The sequence below is a fragment of the Phyllobates terribilis genome, unplaced genomic scaffold (assembly GCF_046119375.1).
Source record: "Phyllobates terribilis strain yellow unplaced genomic scaffold, ASM4611937v1 Scaffold_25__1_contigs__length_18738178, whole genome shotgun sequence".
In the NCBI taxonomy this organism is placed as follows: Eukaryota; Metazoa; Chordata; class Amphibia; order Anura; family Dendrobatidae; genus Phyllobates; species Phyllobates terribilis.
In genome coordinates this window covers 6,164,460-6,185,495 of record NW_027362785.1, presented here as the reverse complement: position 1 = coordinate 6,185,495, position 21,036 = coordinate 6,164,460, and the positions used below count along the sequence as shown (strand labels likewise).

Genomic DNA, 21,036 nt, shown 5'->3' with positions numbered 1-21,036 from the left:
CACACACACACACACACACAGCAGGATGCCCCCCCACACACACACACAGCAGGATGCCCCCCCAACACACACACACACACACACACACAGCAGGATGCCCCCCCCCCAACACACACACACACACAGCAGGATGCCCCCCCCCCCAACACACACACACACAGTAGAATGCCCCCCCCAACACACACACAGCAGGATGCCCCCCCCAACACACACACAGCAGGATGCCCCCCCCAACACACACACACACAGCAGGCCCCCCCCAACACACACAGCAGGCCCCCCCCAACACACACACACACACAGCAGGCCCCCCCCAACACACACACACACACAGCAGGATGCCCCCCCCAACACACACACACACAGCAGGATGCCCCCCCCACCGCCACACACACAGCAGGATGCCCCCCCAACACACACACACACACAGCAGGATGCCCCCCCAACACACACACACAGCAGGATGCCCCCCCCAACACACACACAGCAGGATGCCCCCCCAACACACACACAGCAGGATGCCCCCCCCCACACACACACAGCAGGATGCCCCCCCCCCCCAACACACAGCAGGATGCCCCCCCCCCCCAACACACAGCAGGATGCCCCGCCCCCAACACACACACACACAGCAGGATGCCCCCCCCACCGCCACACACACAGCAGGATGCCCCCCCCCCAACACACACACACACACACACAGCAGGATGCCCCCCCACACACACACACAGCAGGATGCCCCCCCAACACACACACACACACACACACACAGCAGGATGCCCCCCCCCCAACACACACACACACACACACAGCAGGATGCCCCCCCCAACACACACACAGCAGGATGCCCCCCCAACACACACACACAGCAGGATGCCCCCCCAACACACACACACAGCAGGATGCCCCCCCAACACACACACACAGCAGGATGCCCCCCCAACACACACACACAGCAGGATGCCCCCCCAACACACACACAGCAGGATGCCCCCCCAACACACACACACAGCAGGATGCCCCCCCAACACACACACACAGCAGGATGCCCCCCCAACACACACACACAGCAGGATGCCCCCCCAACACACACACACAGCAGGATGCCCCCCCAACACACACACACAGCAGGATGCCCCCCCAACACACACACAGTAGGATGCCCCCCCCACACACACACACAGCAGGATGCCCCCCCCCACACACACACACAGCAGGATGCCCCCCCACACACACACACACAGCAGGATGCCCCCCCACACACAGTAGGATGCCCCCCCCCCACACACACACACAGTAGGATGCCCCCCCAACACACACACACACACAGTAGGATGCCCCCCCAACACACACATACACACAAAAGAATGCCCCCCCCAACACACACACACAGCATGCGCCCCCCCCCCAAACACACACACACAGTAGGATGCCCCCCCAACCGCCACACACAGCAGAATGCCCCCCCAACCGCCACACACAGCAGAATGCCCCCCCAACACACACACACAGGATGCCCCCCCAACACACACACACAGCAGGATGCCCCCCCAACACACACACACAGTAGGATGCCCCCCCAACACACACACACACACACACACACACACACAGTAGGATGCCCCCCCAACACACACACACACACACAGTAGGATGCCCCCCCAACACACACACACACACACACACACAGTAGGATGCCCCCCCAACACAGTAGGATGCCCCCCCAACACAGTAGGATGCCCCCCCAACACACACACACACAGTAGGATGCCCCCCCCACACATACAGTAGGATGCCCCCCCACACACACACACAGTAGGATGCCCCCCCCACACACACACAGTAGGATGCCCCCCCCACACACACACAGTAGGATGCCCCCCCCCACACACACACAGTAGGATGCCCCCCCCACACACACACACAGTAGGATGCCCCCCCCACACACAGTAGGATGCCCCCCCACACACACACACAGTAGGATGCCCCCCCCCATACACACACAGTAGGATGCCCCCCCACACACACACACACAGTAGGATGCCCCCCCACACACACACACAGTAGGATGCCCCCCCACACACACACAGTAGGATGCCCCCCCCCACACACACACAATGTAGGATGCCCCCCCCACACACACAATGTAGGATGCCCCCCCTACACACACACACACACAATGTAGGATGCCCCCACACACACACAATGTAGGATGCCCCCCCACACACACAATGTAGGATGCCCCCCCACACACACAATGTAGGATGCCCCCCCACACACACAATGTAGGATGCCCCCCCACACACACAATGTAGGATGCCCCCCCACACACACAATGTAGGATGCCCCCCCACACACACACACACAATGTAGGATGCCCCCACACACACACACACACACACACAATGTAGGATGCCCCCACACACACACACACACACAATGTAGGATGCCCCCACACACACACACAATGTAGGATGCCCCCACACACACACACAATGTAGGATGCCCCCACACACACACACAATGTAGGATGCCCCCCCCCACACACACACACACAATGTAGGATGCCCCCCCCACACACACACACACAATGTAGGATGCCCCCCCACACACACACACAATGTAGGATGCCCCCCCACACACACACACAATGTAGGATGCCCCCCCACACACACACAATGTAGGATGCCCCCCCACACACACACACAATGTAGGATGCCCCCCCACACACACACACACACAATGTAGGATGCCCCCCCACACACACACACAATGTAGGATGCCCCCCCACACACACACACAATGTAGGATGCCCCCCCACACACACACACACACAATGTAGGATGCCCCCCCACACACACACACAATGTAGGATGCCCCCCCACACACACACACAATGTAGGATGCCCCCCCACACACACACAATGTAGGATGCCCCCCCACACACACACAATGTAGGATGCCCCCCCACACACACACAATGTAGGATGCCCCCCCACACACACACAATGTAGGATGCCCCCCCACACACACACAATGTAGGATGCCCCCCCACACACACACAATGTAGGATGCCCCCCCACACACACACAATGTAGGATGCCCCCACACACACACACACAATGTAGGATGCCCCCACACACACACAATGTAGGATGCCCCCCCACACACACAATGTAGGATGCCCCCCCACACACACAATGTAGGATGCCCCCCCACACACACAGTAGCATGCCCCCCTCACACACACACTAGGATGCCCCCACACACACACAATGTAGGATGCCCCCCACACACACACGCAGTAGGATGCCCCCCACACACACACGCAGTAGGATGCCCCCCACACACACGCGCAGTAGGATGCCCCCCACACACACGCGCAGTAGGATGCCCCCCACACACACGCGCAGTAGGATGCCCCCCACACACACACGCAGTAGGATGCCCCCCACACACACACAGTAGGATGCCCCCCACACACACACAGTAGGATGCCCCCCACACACACACAGTAGGATGCCCCCCACACACACACAGTAGGATGCCCCCCACACACACACAGTAGGATGCCCCCCCCCACACACACGCAGTAGGATGCCCCCCACACACACACGCAGTAGGATGCCCCCCACACACACACGCAGTAGGATGCCCCCCCCACACACACGCAGTAGGATGCCCCCACCCCGACAAGCAGTAGGATGCCCCCACACACACACAGTAGGATGCACCTCCCCACACACACAGTAGGATGCCCCCCCCAACACACACACACACAGTAGGATGCCCCCCACACACACACGCAGTAGGATGCCCCCCACACACACACGCAGTAGGATGCCCCCAACACACACACGCAGTAGGATGCCCCCACCCCGACAAGCAGTAGGATGCCCCCACACACACACAGTAGGATGCACCTCCCCACACACACAGTAGGATGCCCCCCCCAACACACACACGCAGTAGGATGCCCCCCACACACACACGCAGTAGGATGCCCCCCACACACACACGCAGTAGGATGCCCCACCACACACACACGCAGTAGGATGCCCCACCACACACACACGCAGTAGGATGCCCCCCCACACACACACAGTAGGATGCCCCCCCACACACACACGCAGTAGGATGCCCCCCACACACACACGCAGTAGGATGCCCCCCACACACACACGCAGTAGGATGCCCCCCACACACACACGCAGTAGGATGCCCCCCACACACACACGCAGTAGGATGCCCCCCACACACACACACGCAGTAGGATGCCCCCCACACACACACACGCAGTAGGATGCCCCCCACACACACACACGCAGTAGGATGCCCCCCACACACACACACGCAGTAGGATGCCCCCCACACACACACGCAGTAGGATGCCCCCCACACACACACACAGTAGGATGCCCCCCACACACACACACAGTAGGATGCCCCCCACACACACACAGTAGGATGCCCCCCACACACACACAGTAGGATGCCCCCCCACACACACACAGTAGGATGCCCCCCCACACACACACAGTAGGATGCCCCCCCACACACACACAGTAGGATGCCCCCCCACACACACACAGTAGGATGCCCCCCCCCACACACACAGTAGGATGCCCCCCCACACACACACAGTAGGATGCCCCCCCCCACACACACACACACACAGTAGGATGCCCCCCCACACACACACACACACAGTAGGATGCCCCCCCACACACACACAGTAGGATGCCCCCCCACACACACACAGTAGGATGCCCCCCCACACACACACAGTAGGATGCCCCCCCACACACACACAGTAGGATGCCCCCCCACACACACACAGTAGGATGCCCCCCCCAACACACACACACACAGTAGGATGCCCCCCACACACACACACACAGTAGGATGCCACCCCCACACACACACAGTAGGATGCCCCCACACACACACAGTAGGATGCCCCCCACACACACACAGTAGGATGCCCCCACACACACACAGTAGGATGCCCCCCCCACACACACACACACAGTAGGATGCCCCCCACACACACACACAGTAGGATGCCCCACACACACACTAGCATGCCCCCACACACACACACTAGCATGCCCCCACACACACACACTAGCATGCCCCCACACACACACACTAGCATGCCCCCACACACACACACACACTAGGATGCCCCCACACACACACACAGTAGGATGCCCCCACACACACACACAGTAGGATGCCCCCCCCACACACACACAGTAGGATGCCCCCCACACACACACAGTAGGATGCCCCCACACACACACAGTAGGATGCCCCCCACACACACACAGTAGGATGCCCCCCACACACACACAGTAGGATGCCCCCCACACACACACACAGTAGGATGCCCCCCACACACACACACAGTAGGATGCCCCCCCACACACACAGTAGGATGCCCCCCCACACACACAGTAGGATTCCCCCCCCACACACACACAGTAGGATTCCCCCCCCACACACACACAGTAGGATGCCCCCCCACACACACACAGTAGGATGCCCCCCCACACACACACACAGTAGGATGCCCCCACACACACACACAGTAGGATGCCCCCACACACACACACAGTAGGATGCCCCCACACACACACAGTAGGATGCCCCCACACACACACAGTAGGATGCCCCCACACACACACACAGTAGGATGCCCCCACACACACAAAGTAGGATGCCCCCACACACACACAGTAGGATGCCCCCACACACACACAGTAGGATGCCCCCACACACACACAGTAGGATGCCCCCACACACACACAGTAGGATGCCCCCACACACATACAGTAGGATGCCCCCACACACATACAGTAGGATGCCCCCACACACACACACAGTAGGATGCCCCCCCCCACACACACACATAGTAGCTCTGATTGCAGCCAGTAACTCCTTAAGCGCTGCTGTCCAGCTCTGACATCTGCGGTCCAGTGGCAGCGTTATTCTACGGACACCTTCGCAGCGCACCGATCAGCCGCTATGGGTGAAGGCCACTCTCCCGGCCGTGGCTGCACCTGAGACACAAGCCGGCCGCTGGGCTGAGACACAAGCCGGCCGCTGGGATTGATTTTCTGTTCATACTGCAATATTGCAGGATACAGAATATGTGAAAGGACGGCAGCCGATATTGTTTTTTTTTACTTTAAGTTTTTAAACAAAAATGCTATGGACAATGAAACCAGAGCGCTGATTGGTTGCTCTAGCAAAATGGAACTCTTGATTGGTTACTCTGTAGAATATAGGCAGCATTACTGCGACGGCTCTGATAAGCGTCACCCTGCAGAAAGCACACAGGGGCCCCGGAGCTGAGCTTGTGGCCCTCCCTGCATAAAAGTGTCAGACTATGGCCGAGCTCCGGACAAGTTACAACTTGCATAAATGGCGGCATTGTGGCCGGTGACTGGCAGCTGCGGCTTTTCGGCACATTCCGCCCCTATGAATTCCGATCATTCATCCGGCTTTTCTGCATCAGCCGCAGCATTGTTCAGGGATTTCCATACAATGGGGTCATTGTCTGTGGGGTCCGGCCTCCCCTCCTCCCTTACCTGATCTTACTGTGCATGGTAGATTCCAGCTGCTCGGCCCCTATCAGCTGCTGCAGCTTGGTCCGCTCCAGGTGCTCCATGTAATTGTGGATTATCTGCAGGAAGATGCGGGATTATCATCTGGGATTATCGGCAACAACCCTCACCGTTATGTATAGGAGAGGGAGCAAAAAATTCAGAAAAAAACACTGAAACCCAACAGAAAACCCACAGCTCTATATTAAAAGGGGGACTCCAACTAACACAAATTATAACTTTAAAGGGGCGGTGACACTCCCTAAACCCCGTAGGTAATGGACATATAGCACATGGGTATAATCTCACTCGTAGGGGGCCAGCGGCCGCACAAGGGGGGCCAGCGGCTGCACAAGGGGGGCCAGCGGCCGCACAAGGGGGGCCAGCGACCGCACAAGGGGGGCCAGCGACCGCACAAGGGGGGCCAGCGACCGCACAAGGGGGGCCAGCGACCGCACAAGGGGGGCCACATTTGCCGCCGTACCTCTGAATGGCGCTGGTGCAAGGCATTGTACTCCTTCTTCAGTTCTGCTTCTCTCTCCTCCAAGCGACTGACTGTAAATAGAAAATCCAGATAATATCACAGGAGTCGAGAACCGAGAGATGTCAGTACAGGGAGAACAAATGTGGAAGCGCAACTATGTGCACAAAGCATCAAGCAGCTACACACTCGGGTCCATGTGGTGCAAATACCACCGATGGGTAAGGGGAGTAACATTGATTATCTGCTGTCAATGGTTCTCACTATACGCCAGGATTTGGGGGGCGCTCCCGGCACGCAGCCGGGCAATATCCCCGTATATGAGTGGATCTCCCAGGCCGGCGCCGCTCTTACTCTGATCCGCATAGTTCTTCGCCTTCAGCTCCAGTTGTCTGGTTTGGGACTCCAGGTACTCCACCCTCCTGTAAGTCCTCAAACTCAATGAATTTCTACAGAGAGAAAAAAAAAAAAGAAGAAAACTCATTAAAAAGGGAAATAATTAATCATAATTAACCCCTCCAGCCCTAAATCTCCAGACCTGCAGGTGTCACAGGGTTAACCGTGTCGTATACAGATTGTCCACTGGGGGGCGCAACACTCCTGACCATACACACTCCCTGTTTATAGACATTGCCTGCTGCTGCCCTGGTTAACCCCTTCAACCCCAGCCAGTTTGCCGGGGGAGGGGGATGACCGCCATATTGGTTATCAGAACCTCATGCCTTCACTATACAACATCACAAGGCACAGACCTTCTGAGTGTCACGTCGGCCCTGCGGCCCCCAATCCGTCCTCACGCCTGCGGTCACATGACTGCTCATCTGATGAGAGGGGATGATGTATCTACTGGAATTATATAAGTTGTGGGTTCCGTTACTTTTGTGTTTTACTGCTTGTAAATAGGACACAAACAGAAATGCAGCAGAACTGTGATTGCAGCTCTGGGTGTATGAAAGGCAAAGTAAATTATTTGTATGCTGCCCCCCACAGGGGACGGGGGGGGACGGGGGTCACTGCTGACAATGAACCTGCGCTAACCCCCGCACGGGGCTCTAGAAAGTCCCAGAGCAGCAATCCCTGAGCCCACCAGTCATCCCCACCCATTGTGATAGGAACTGACTGAGCGAAAAGTCCCGGCGGTCGCCCCATGCCCTCATCGCTGCGCCCCTCACTTTACCAGGAGTCCTGTATTTTCTCAGCAGCAAATTAAACTTTGTCGCTGTCACCAGCGCCAACTAAACCACAAACTGTCCTGGCACCGAAAGAACGGGTCGGAGTGGGAACCCGAAGGGCAGCACCACGACCGCGGGAAGACAGGTGAGGGGCGCCATCGTCACACGGGGGGGTAAGAAGAGCAATTCTGCAACACTCGATACTTCCATAGGATCCGGTTATTCCTGTGATTGTATCATTGGGGGGTGAAGGGTAAGAGCCCAGTGTGTTCCACTGCAGGGACACTACAACCCCCAGCATGCCCTGACAGCCAACGGGGAAAGACATGCAGGGATTCAAAACAATACTAAGTTCAGGCACTAAAACGTCATCGTTACAAATCAGATGATGTATCTAGTGTTAAAAACGGCAGCGGCGGACTGGAGAGCAATCAATGGCGGGAGGGCTAGGGGGGGCTAGAGGGGGTTAGAGGGGGGGTGGGGGGGCACTTTACTGAGCTCTGCAGAATGAAATGATCTTTTATTGCATCATTCCAGGCTTCATCTTTGGGGCAGACGGGGACAGAGTCTGGCAGATAGAGAGTCCTATGGTGCTGTCTGCCGAAAAGGGAAGACAACACTGCGGGGCGAGTCTCCTCCCTCCAGGCTCCCCTCTGTCCCCTCCGTCCCCCCGCCCCAGTCTCCCCGCTCCGTCCCATCCCCCCGCCCCAGTCTCCGCGCTCCGTCCCGTCCCCCCGCCCCAGTCTCCCCGCTCCGTCCCGTCCCCCGCCCCAGTCTCCCCGCTCCGTCCCGTCCCGTCCCCCCGCCCCAGTCTCCCCGCTCCGTCCCGTCCCGTCCCCCCGCCCCAGTCTCCCCGCTCCGTCCCGTCCCCCCGCCCCAGTCTCCCCGCTCCGTCCCGTCCCCCCGCCCCAGTCTCCCCGCTCCGTCCCGTCCCCCCGCCCCAGTCTCCCGGCTCCGTCCCGTCCCCCCGCCCCAGTCTCCCGGCTCCGTCCCGTCCCCCCGCCCCAGTCTCCCGGCTCCGTCCCGTCCCCCCGCCCCAGTCTCCCGGCTCCGTCCCGTCCCCCCGCCCCAGTCTCCCCGCTCCGTCCCAGTCTCCCCGCTCCGTCCCAGTCTCCCCGCTCCGTCCCAGTCTCCCCGCTCCGTCCCAGTCTCCCCGCTCCGTCCCAGTCTCCCCGCTCCGTCCCAGTCTCCCCGCTCCGTCCCAGTCTCCCCGCTCCGTCCCAGTCTCCCCGCTCCGTCCCGTCCCCCCGCCCCAGTCTCCCCGCTCCGTCCCAGTCTCCCCGCTCGGTCCCGTCCCCCCGCCCCAGTCTCCCCGCTCCGTCCCGTCCCCCCGCCCCAGTCTCCCCGCTCCGTCCCGTCCCCCCGCTCCGTCCCGTCCCCCCGCCCCAGTCTCCCCGCTCCGTCCCGTCCCCCGCCCCAGTCTCCCCGCTCCGTCCCGTCCCCCGCCCCAGTCTCCCCGCTCCGTCTCGTCCCCCGCCCCAGTCTCCCCGCTCCGTCCCGTCCCCCGCCCCAGTCTCCCCGCTCCGTCCCGTCCCCCGCCCCAGTCTCCCCGCTCCGTCCCGTCCCCCGCCCCAGTCTCCCCGCTCCGTCCCGTCCCCCGCCCCAGTCTTCCCACTCCGTCCCGTACCCCGCCCCAGTCTCCCCACTCCGTCCCATCCCCCGCCCCAGGCTCTCCTCCACCCTGTCCCCCACCCCAGTCTCTCCTCCAGTCTCTCCTCCACCCTGTTCCCCGCTCCAGTCTCTCCTCCACCCTGTTCCCCGCTCCAGTCTCTCCTCCACCCTGTCCCCCGCTCCAGTCTCTCCTCCACCCCGTCCTGAAGTGAGGATTTCCTGGACTGTAGATGTGACATTGTGTCCTGTGTGGTTGTCACCCCCGGCCCATGACCGTTGTAGTGAAACAGCATGACACATCCACTGGCAGGGCAACAGGGAGCTGCACACACTGCGGAGATGACACCAGGAAGCGAGACCCTCCCAGAGCCCCCACCCCAGCCAGGCAGCAGACAGAGTGTTTCTGATTACTACTTGACTGCTCCATCACATACAGGGCATGCAGACTTTTGCAAACAGTTTTTCATCCAAAAACAGCAAAGCGACTTTACAAGTTGAGGTGTTTGCAGAACTAGTGTTTGTGTCCACAGCTCCTCTGTAAAGCAATGAGCAGAGCGAGGAGAGCGGCCGAAGAGAGCGGCCGAAGAGAGCGGCCGAAGAGAGCGGCCGAAGAGAGCGGCCGAAGAGAGCGGCCGGTGTCAACGAAGGAAGGAGAGCAGAGGAATGTCCTCAATGATTCACCGAGGAGCAAGACCAGAAAAGTCTGCCGGGAGCGACCATCACCAACAGGGGACCTAAGAGGAAGCATGCACACTGCTCACTGCTGCCCCCTATAGACAAGAAGCAGCGCCCCCGATTCTACATGAACACAACGGTACCTGGTTATACTAGAAAACACCCCCAGCGGAGGAAGGGTTAACAGCAGAATCAACCAGAGGAGAAATACTGAGAACAAAAGATAGTGAGGCCAGAGAACAGCCACAGATCACCAATACTAGGGAGCGCAGCTCTGGGGTACAACACTGCATCAGTAATGTATGTACACAGTGACTGTACCAGCAGAATAGTGAGTGCAGCTCTGGAGTATAATACAGGAGGTTACTCAGGATCAGTAATGTAATGTATGTACACAATGACTGCACCAGCAGAATAGTGAGTGCAGCTCTGGGGTATAATACAGGATGTAACTCAGGATCAGTAATGTAATGTATGTACACAGTGACTGCACCAGCAGAATAGTGAGTGCAGCTCTGGAGTATAATACAGGATGTAACTCAGGATCAGTAATGTAATGTATGTACACAGTGACTGCAGCAGCAGAATAGTGAGTGCAGCTCTGGAGTATAATACAGGATGTAACTCAGGATCAGTAATGTAATGTATGTACACAGTGACTGCACCAGCAGAATAGTGAGTGCAGCTCTGGAGTATAATACAGGAGGTAACTCAGGATCAGTAATGTAATGTATGTACACAGTGACTGCACCAGCAGAATAGTGAGTGCAGCTCTGGAGTATAATACAGGAGGTAACTCAGGATCAGTAATGTAATGTATGTACACAGTGACTGCACCAGCAGAATAGTGAGTGCAGCTCTGGAGTATAATACAGGAGGTAACTCAGGATCAGTAAAGTAATGTATGTACACAGTGACTGCACCAGCAGAATAGTGAGTGCAGCTCTGGAGTATAATACAGGATGTAACTCAGGATCAGTAATGTAATGTATGTACACAGTGACTGCACCAGCAGAATAGTGAGTGCAGCTCTGGAGTATAATACAGGATGTAACTTAGGATCAGTAATGTAATGTATGTACACAGTGACTGCACCAGCAGAATAGTGAGTGCAGCTCTGGAGTATAATACAGGAGGTAACTCAGGATCAGTAATGTAATGTATGTACACAGTGACTGCACCAGTAGAATAGTGAGTGCAGCTCTGGAGTATAATACAGGATGTAACTTAGGATCAGTAATGTAATGTATGTACACAGTGACTGCACCAGCAGAATAGTGAGTGCAGCTCTGGAGTATAATACAGGATGTAACTTAGGATCAGTAATGTAATGTATGTACACAGTGACTGCACCAGCAGAATAGTGAGTGCAGCTCTGGAGTATAATACAGGAGGTAACTCAGGATCAGTAATGTAATGTATGTACACAGTGACTGCACCAGTAGAATAGTGAGTGCAGCTCTGGGGTATAATACAGGAGGTATCTCAGGATCAGTAATGTAATGTATGTACACAGTGACTGCACCAGCAGAATAGTGAGTGCAGCTCTGGAGTATAATACAGGATGTAACTCAGGATCAGTAATGTAATGTATGTACACAGTGACTGCACCAGCAGAATAGTGAGTGCAGCTCTGGAGTATAATACAGGATGTAACTCAGGATCAGTAATGTAATGTATGTACACAATGACTGCACCAGCAGAATAGTGAGTGCAGCTCTGGAGTATAATACAGGATGTAACTCAGGATCAGTAATGTATGTACACAGTGACTGCACCAGCAGAATAGTGAGTGCAGCTCTGGAGTATAATACAGGAGGTAACTCAGGATCAGTAATGTATGTACACAGTGACTGCACCAGCAGAATAGTGAGTGCAGCTCTGGAGTATAATACAGGAGGTAACTCAGGATCACTAATGTAATGTATGTACACAGTGACTCCACCAGCAGAATAGTGAGTGCAGCTCTGGAGTATAATACAGGATGTAACTCCGGATTAGTAATGTATGTACACAGTGACTGCACCAGCAGAATAGTGAGCGCAGCTCTGGAGCATAATACAGGAGGTAACTCAGGATCAGTAATGTATGTATACAGTGACTGCACCAGCAGAATAGCGAGTGCAGCTCTGGGGTATAATACAGGAGGTAACTCAGGATCAGTAATGTAATGTATGTACACAGTGACTCCACCAGCAGAATAATGAGTGCAGCTCTGGAGTATAATACAGGATGTAACTCAGGATCAGCAATGTATGTACACAGTGACTCCACCAGCAGAATAATGAGTGCAGCTCTGGGGTATAATACAGGATGTAACTCCGGATCAGTAATGTAATGTATGTACACAGTGACTACACCAGCAGAATAGTGAGTGCAGCTCTGGAGCATAATACAGGATGTAACTCAGGATCAGTAATGTAATGTATGTACACAGTGACTACACCAGCAGAATAGTGAGTGCAGCTCTGGAGTAAAATACAGGAGGTAACTCAGGATCAGCAATGTAATGTATGTACACAGGGACTGCACCAGCAGAATAGTGAGAGCAGCTCTGGAGTATAATACAGGAGGTAACTCAGGATCAGTAATGTAATGTATGTATACAGTGACTGCACCAGCAGAATAGTGAGTGCAGCTCTGGGGTATAATACAGGATGTAACTCAGGATCAGTAATGTAATGTATGTACACAGTGACTGCACCAGCAGAATAGTGAGTGCAGCTCTGGAGTATAATACAGGATGTAACTCAGGATCAGTAATGTAATGTATGTACACAGTGACTGCACCAGCAGAACAGTGAGTGCAGCTCTGGAGTATAATACAGGATGTAACTCAGGATCAGTAATGTAATGTATGTACACAGTGACTGCACCAGCAGAATAGTGAGTGCAGCTCTGGAGTATAATACAGGATGTACACAGGATCAGTAATGTAATGTATGTACACAGTAACTGCACCAACAGAATAGTGAGTGCAGCTCTGGAGTATAATACAGGAGGTAACTCAGGATCAGTAATGTAATGTATGTACACAGTGACAGCACCAGCAGAATAGTGAGTGCAGCTCTGGAGGATAATACAGGATGTAACTCAGGATCAGTAATGCAATGTATGTACACAGTGACTGCACCAGCAGAATAGTGAGTGCAGCTCTGGAGTATAATACAGGAGGTAACTCAGGATCAGTAATGTAATATATGTACACAGTGACTGCACCAGCAGAATAGTGAGTGCAGCTCTGGAGTATAATACAGGAGGTAACTCAGGATCAGTAATGTAATGTATGTACACAGTGACAGCACCAGCAGAATAGTGAGTGCAGCTCTGGAGTATAATACAGGATGTACACAGGATCAGTAATGTAATGTATGTACACAGTAACTGCACCAACAGAATAGTGAGTGCAGCTCTGGAGTATAATACAGGAGGTAACTCAGGATCAGTAATGTAATGTATGTACACAGTGACAGCACCAGCAGAATATTGAGTGCAGCTCTGGGGTATAATACAGGATGTAACTCAGGATCACCAATGTAATGTATGTACACAGTGACTGCACCAGCAGAATAGTGAGTGCAGCTCTGGAGTATAATACAGGAGGTAACTCAGGATCAGTAATGTAATGTATGTACACAGTGACTGCACCAGCAGAATAGTGAGTGCAGCTCTGGAGTATAATACAGGAGGAAACTCAGGATCAGTAATGTAATGTATGTACATAGTGACTGCAGCTCTGGAGTATAATACAGGATGTAACTCAGGATCAGTAATGTAATGTATGTACACAGTGACTGCACCAGCAGAATAGTGAGTGCAGCTCTGGAGTATAACACAGGATGTAACTCAGGATAAGTAATGTAATGTATGTACACAGTGACTGCACCAGCAGAATAGTGAGTGCAGCTCTGGAGTATAATACAGGATGTAACTCAGGATCAGTAATGTAATGTATGTACACAGTGACTGCACCAGCAGAATAGTGAGTGCAGCTCTGGAGTATAATACAGGATGTAACTCAGGATCAGTAATGTAATGTATGTACACAGTGACTGCACCAGCAGAATAGTGAGTGCAGCTCTGGAGTATAATACAGGATGTAACTCAGGATCAGTAATGTAATGTATGTACACAGTGACTGCACCAGCAGAATAGTGAGTGCAGCTCTGGGGTATAATACAGGAGGTATCTCAGGATCAGTAATGTAATGTATGTACACAGTGACTGCACCAGCAGAATAGTGAGTGCAGCTCTGGAGTATAATACAGGATGTAACTCAGGATCAGTAATGTAATGTATGTACACAGTGACTGCACCAGCAGAATAGTGAGTGCAGCTCTGGAGTATAATACAGGATGTAACTCAGGATCAGTAATGTATGTACACAGTGACTGCACCAGCAGAATAGTGAGTGCAGCTCTGGAGTATAATACAGGAGGTAACTCAGGATCAGTAATGTATGTACACAGTGACCGCACCAGCAGAATAGTGAGTGCAGCTCTGGAGTATAATACAGGATGTAACTCAGGATCAGTAATGTAATGTACACAGTGACTGCACCAGCAGAATAGTGAGTGCAGCTCTGGAGTATAATACAGGAGGTAACTCAGGATCAGTAATGTATGTACACAGTGACTGCACCAGCAGAATAGTGAGTGCAGCTCTGGAGTATAATACAGGATGTAACTCAGGATTAGTAATGTAATGTATGTACACAGTGACTGCACCAGCAGAATAGTGAGTGCAGCTCTGGAGTATAATACAGGAGGTAACTCAGGATCACTAATTTAATGTATGTACACAGTGACTCCACCAGCAGAATAGTGAGTGCAGCTCTGGAGTATAATACAGGATGTAACTCCGGATTAGTAATGTAATGTATGTACACAGTGACTGCACCAGCAGAATAGTGAGCGCAGCTCTGGAGCATAATACAGGAGGTAACTCAGGATCAGTAATGAATGTACACAGTGACTGCACCAGCAGAATAGTGAGTGCAGCTCTGGGGTATAATACAGGATGTAACTCAGGATCAGTAATGTATGTATACAGTGACTGCACCAGCAGAACAGCGAGTGCAGCTCTGGGGTATAATACAGGAGGTAACTCAGGATCAGTAATGTAATGTATGTACACAGTGACTCCACCAGCAGAATAATGAGTGCAGCTCTGGAGTATAATACAGGATGTAACTCAGGATCAGCAATGTATGTACACAGTGACTCCACCAGCAGAATAATGAGTGCAGCTCTGGGGTATAATACAGGATGTAACTCCGGATCAGTAATGTAATGTATGTACACAGTGACTACACCAGCAGAATAGTGAGTGCAGCTCTGGAGCATAAAACAGGATGTAACTCAGGATCAGTAATGTAATGTATGTACACAGTGACTACACCAGCAGAATAGTGAGTGCAGCTCTGGAGTATAATACAGGATGTAACTCAGGATCAGTAATGTAATGTATGAACACAGGGACTGCACCAGCAGAATAGTGAGAGCAGCTCTGGAGTATAATACAGGAGGTAACTCAGGATCAGTAATGTAATGTATGTATACAGTGACTGCACCAGCAGAATAGTGAGTGCAGCTCTGGGGTATAATACAGGATGTAACTCAGGATCAGTAATGTAATGTATGTACACAGTGACTGCACCAGCAGAATAGTGAGTGCAGCTCTGGAGTATGATACAGGATGTAACTCAGGATCAGTAATGTAATGTATGTACACAGTGACTGCACCAGCAGAATAGTAAGTGCAGCTCTGGAGTATAATACAGGATGTAACTCAGGATCAGTAATGTAATGTATGTACACAGTGACTGCACCAGCAGAATAGTGAGTGCAGCTCTGGGGTATAATACAGGATGTAACTCAGGGTCAGTAATGTAATGTATGTACACAGTGACTGCACCAGCAGAATAGTAAGTGCAGCTCTGGAGTATAATACAGGATGTAACTCAGGATCAGTAATGTAATGTATGTACACAGTGACTGCACCAGCAGAATAGTGAGTGCAGCTCTGGAGTATAATACAGGATGTAACTCAGGATCAGTAATGTAATGTATGTACACAGTGACTGCACCAGCAGAATAGTGAGTGCAGCTCTGGAGTATAATACAGGAGGTAACTCAGGATCAGTTATGTAATGTATGTACACAGTGACTGCACCAGCAGAATAGTGAGTGCAGCTCTGGAGTATAATACAGGAGGTAACTCAGGATCAGTAATGTAATATATGTACACAGTGACTGCACCAGCAGAATAGTGAGTGCAGCTCTGGAGTATAATACAGGATGTAACTCAGGATCACCAATGTAATGTATGGACACAGGGACTGCACCAGCAGAATAGTGAGTGCAGCTCTGGAGTATAATACAGGATGTAACTCAGGATCACCAATGTAATATATGTACACAGTGACTGCACCAGCAGAATAGTGAGTGCAGCTCTGGAGTATAATACAGGATGTAACTCAGGATCACCAATGTAATGTATGTACACAGTGACTGCACCAGCAGAATAGTGAGTGCAGCTCTGGGGTATAATACAGGATGTAACTCAGGATCAGTAATGTAATGTATGTACACAGTGACTGCACCAGCAGAATAGTGAGTGCAGCTCTGGAGTATAATACAGGAGGTAACTCAGGATCAGTAATGTAATATATGTACACAGTGACTGCACCAGCAGAATAGTGAGTGCAGCTCTGGAGTATAATACAGGATGTAACTCAGGATCACCAATGTAATGTATGGACACAGGGACTGCACCAGCAGAATAGTGAGTGCAGCTCTGGAGTATAATACAGGAGGTAACTCAGGATCAGTAATGTAATGTATGTATACAGTGACTGCACCAGCAGAATAGTGAGTGCAGCTCTGGGGTATAATACAGGATGTAACTCAGGATCAGTAATGTAATGTATGTACACAGTGACTGCACCAGCAGAATAGTGAGTGCAGCTCTGGAGTATAATACAAGATGTAACTCAGGATCAGTAATGTAATGTATGGACACAGGGACTGCACCAGCAGAATAGTAAGTGCAGCTCTGGAGTATAATACAGGATGTAACTCAGGATCAGTAATGTAATGTATGTACACAGTGACTGCACCAGCAGAATAGTGAGTGCAGCTCTGGGGTATAATACAGGATGTAACTCAGGGTCAGTAATGTAATGTATGTACACAGTGACTGCACCAGCAGAATAGTAAGTGCAGCTCTGGAGTATAATACAGGATGTAACTCAGGATCAGTAATGTAATGTATGTACACAGTGACTGCACCAGCAGAATAGTGAGTGCAGCTCTGGAGTATAATACAGGATGTAACTCAGGATCAGTAATGTAATGTATGTACACAGTGACTGCACCAGCAGAATAGTGAGTGCAGCTCTGGAGTATAATACAGGATGTAACTCAGGATCAGTAATGTAATGTATGTACACAGTGACTGCACCAGCAGAATAGTGAGTGCAGCTCTGGAGTATAATACAGGAGGTAACTCAGGATCAGTAATGTAATATATGTACACAGTGACTGCACCAGCAGAATAGTGAGTGCAGCTCTGGAGTATAATACAGGATGTAACTCAGGATCACCAATGTAATGTATGTACACAGTGACTGCACCAGCAGAATAGTGAGTGCAGCTCTGGAGTATAATACAGGAGGTAACTCAGGATCAGTAATGTAATGTATGTACACAGTGACTGCACCAGCAGAATAGTGAGTGCAGCTCTGGAGTATAATACAGGATGTAACTCAGGATCAGTAATGTATGTACAAAGTGACTGCACCAGCAGAATAGTGAGTGCAGCTCTGGAGGATAATACAGGATGTAACTCAGGATCAGTAATGTAATGTATGTACACAGTGACTGCACCAGCAGAATAGTGAGTGCAGCTCTGGAGTATAATACAGGAGGTAACTCAGGATCAGTAATGTAATATATGTACACAGTGACTGCACCAGCAGAATAGTGAGTGCAGCTCTGGAGTATAATACAGGATGTAACTCAGGATCACCAATGTAATGTATGTACACAGTGACTGCACCAGCAGAATAGTGAGTGCAGCTCTGGAGTATAATACAGGAGGTAACTCCGGATCAGTAATTTAATGTATGTACACAGTAACTGCACCAACAGAATAGTGAGTGCAGCTCTGGAGTATAATACAGGATGTAACTCAGGATCAGTAATGTAATGTATGCACACAGTGACTGCACCAGCAGAATAGTGAGTGCAGCTCTGGGGTATAATACCGGATGTAACTCAGGATCAGTAATGTAATTTATGTACACAGTGACTGCACCAGCAGAATAGTGAGTGCAGCTCTGGAGTATAATACAGGATGTAACTCAGGATCAGTAATGTAATGTATGTACACAGTGACTGCACCAGCTGAATAGTGAGTGCAGCTCTGAGGTATAATACAGGAGGTAACTCAGGATCAGTAATGTAATGTATGTACACAGTGACTGCACCAGCAGAATAGTGAGTGCAGCTCTGGAGTATAATACAGGAGGTAACTCAGGATCAGTAATGTAATGTATGTACACAGTGACTGCACCAGCAGAATAGTGAGTGCAGCTCTGGAGTATAATACAGGAGGTAACTCAGGATCAGTAATGTAATGTATGTACACAGTGACTGCACCAGCAGAATAGTGAGTGCAGCTCTGGAGTATAATACAGGAGGTAACTCAGGATCAGTAACGTAATGTATGTACACAGTGACTGCACCAGCAGAATAGTGAGTGCAGCTCTGGAGTATAATACAGGATGTAACTCAGGATCAGTAATGTAATGTATGTACACAGTGACTGCACCAGCAGAATAGTGAGTGCAGCTCTGGAGTATAATACAGGATGTAACTTAGGATCAGTAATGTAATGTATGTACACAGTGACTGCACCAGCAGAATAGTGAGTGCAGCTCTGGGGTATAATACAGGATGTAACTCAGGATCACCAATGTAATGTATGTACACAGTGACTGCACCAGCAGAATAGTGAGTGCAGCTCTGGAGTATAATACAGGATGGAACTCAGGATTAGTAATGTAATGTATGTACACAGTGACTGCACCAGCAGAATAGTGAGTGCAGCTCTGGAGTATAATACAGGATGTAACTCAGGATCAGTAATGTAATGTATGTACACAGTGACTGCACCAGCAGAATAGTGAGTGCAGCTCTGGAGTATAATACAGGATGTAACTCAGGATCAGTAATGTATGTACACAGTGACTGCACCAGCAGAATAGTGAGTGCAGCTCTGGAGTATAATACAGGATGTAACTCAGGATCAGTAATGTAATGTATGTACACAGTGACTGCACCAGCAGAATAGTGAGTGCAGCTCTGGGGTATAATACAGGAGGTATCTCAGGATCAGTAATGTAATGTATGTACACAGTGACTGCACCAGCAGAATAGTGAGTGCAGCTCTGGAGTATAATACAGGATGTAACTCAGGATCAGTAATGTAATGTATGTACACAGTGACTGCACCAGCAGAATAGTGAGTGCAGCTCTGAAGTATAATACAGGATGTAACTCAGGATCAGTAATGTAATGTATGTACACAGTGACTGCACCAGCAGAATAGTGAGTGCAGCTCTGGAGTATAATACAGGATGTAACTCAGGATTAGTAATGTAATGTATGTACACAGTGACTGCACCAGCAGAATAGTGAGTGCAGCTCTGGAGTATAATACAGGATGTAACTCAGGATCAGTAATGTAATGTATGTACACAGTGACTGCACCAGCAGAATAGTGAGTGCAGCTCTGGAGTATAATACAGGATGTAACTCAGGATCAGTAATGTAATGTATGTACACAGTGACTGCACCAGCAGAATAGTGAGTGCAGCTCTGGAGTATAATACAGGATGTAACTCAGGATCAGTAATGTAATGTATGTACACAGTGACTGCACCAGCAGAATAGTGAGTGCAGCTCTGGAGTATAATACAGGATGTAACTCAGGATCAGTAATGTAATGTATGTACACAGTGACTGCACCAGCAGAATAGTGAGTGCAGCTCTGGAGTATAATACAGGATGTAACTCAGGATCAGTAATGTAATGTATGTACACAGTGACTGCACCAGTAGAATAGTGAGTGCAGCTCTGGGGTATAATACAGGAGGTATCTCAGGATCAGTAATGTAATGTATGTACACAGTGACTGCACCAGCAGAATAGTGAGTGCAGCTCTGGAGTATAATACAGGATGTAACTCAGGATCAGTAATGTAATGTATGTACACAGTGACTGCACCAGCAGAATAGTGAGTGCAGCTCTGGAGTATAATACAGGATGTAACTCAGGATCAGTAATGTAATGTATGTACACAATGACTGCACCAGCAGAATAGTGAGTGCAGCTCTGGAGTATAATACAGGATGTAACTCAGGATCAGTAATGTATGTACACAGTGACTGCACCAGCAGAATAGTGAGTGCAGCTCTGGA

General features: G+C 51.4%; 1 protein-coding gene across 1 annotated transcript in view; it reads right to left on the bottom strand.

Annotated features, from left to right (window-relative positions):
* The window catches only part of SPAG9 (sperm associated antigen 9), a 104,706-nt gene that overhangs the window by 47,915 nt on the left and 35,755 nt on the right, over positions 1–21,036 (bottom strand). Inside the window, 4 exon segments of the mRNA XM_073660276.1 lie at positions 6,597–6,691; positions 7,096–7,166; positions 7,447–7,514; positions 7,516–7,541. Coding sequence (XP_073516377.1) covers positions 6,597–6,691; positions 7,096–7,166; positions 7,447–7,514; positions 7,516–7,541 — 260 coding nt within the window.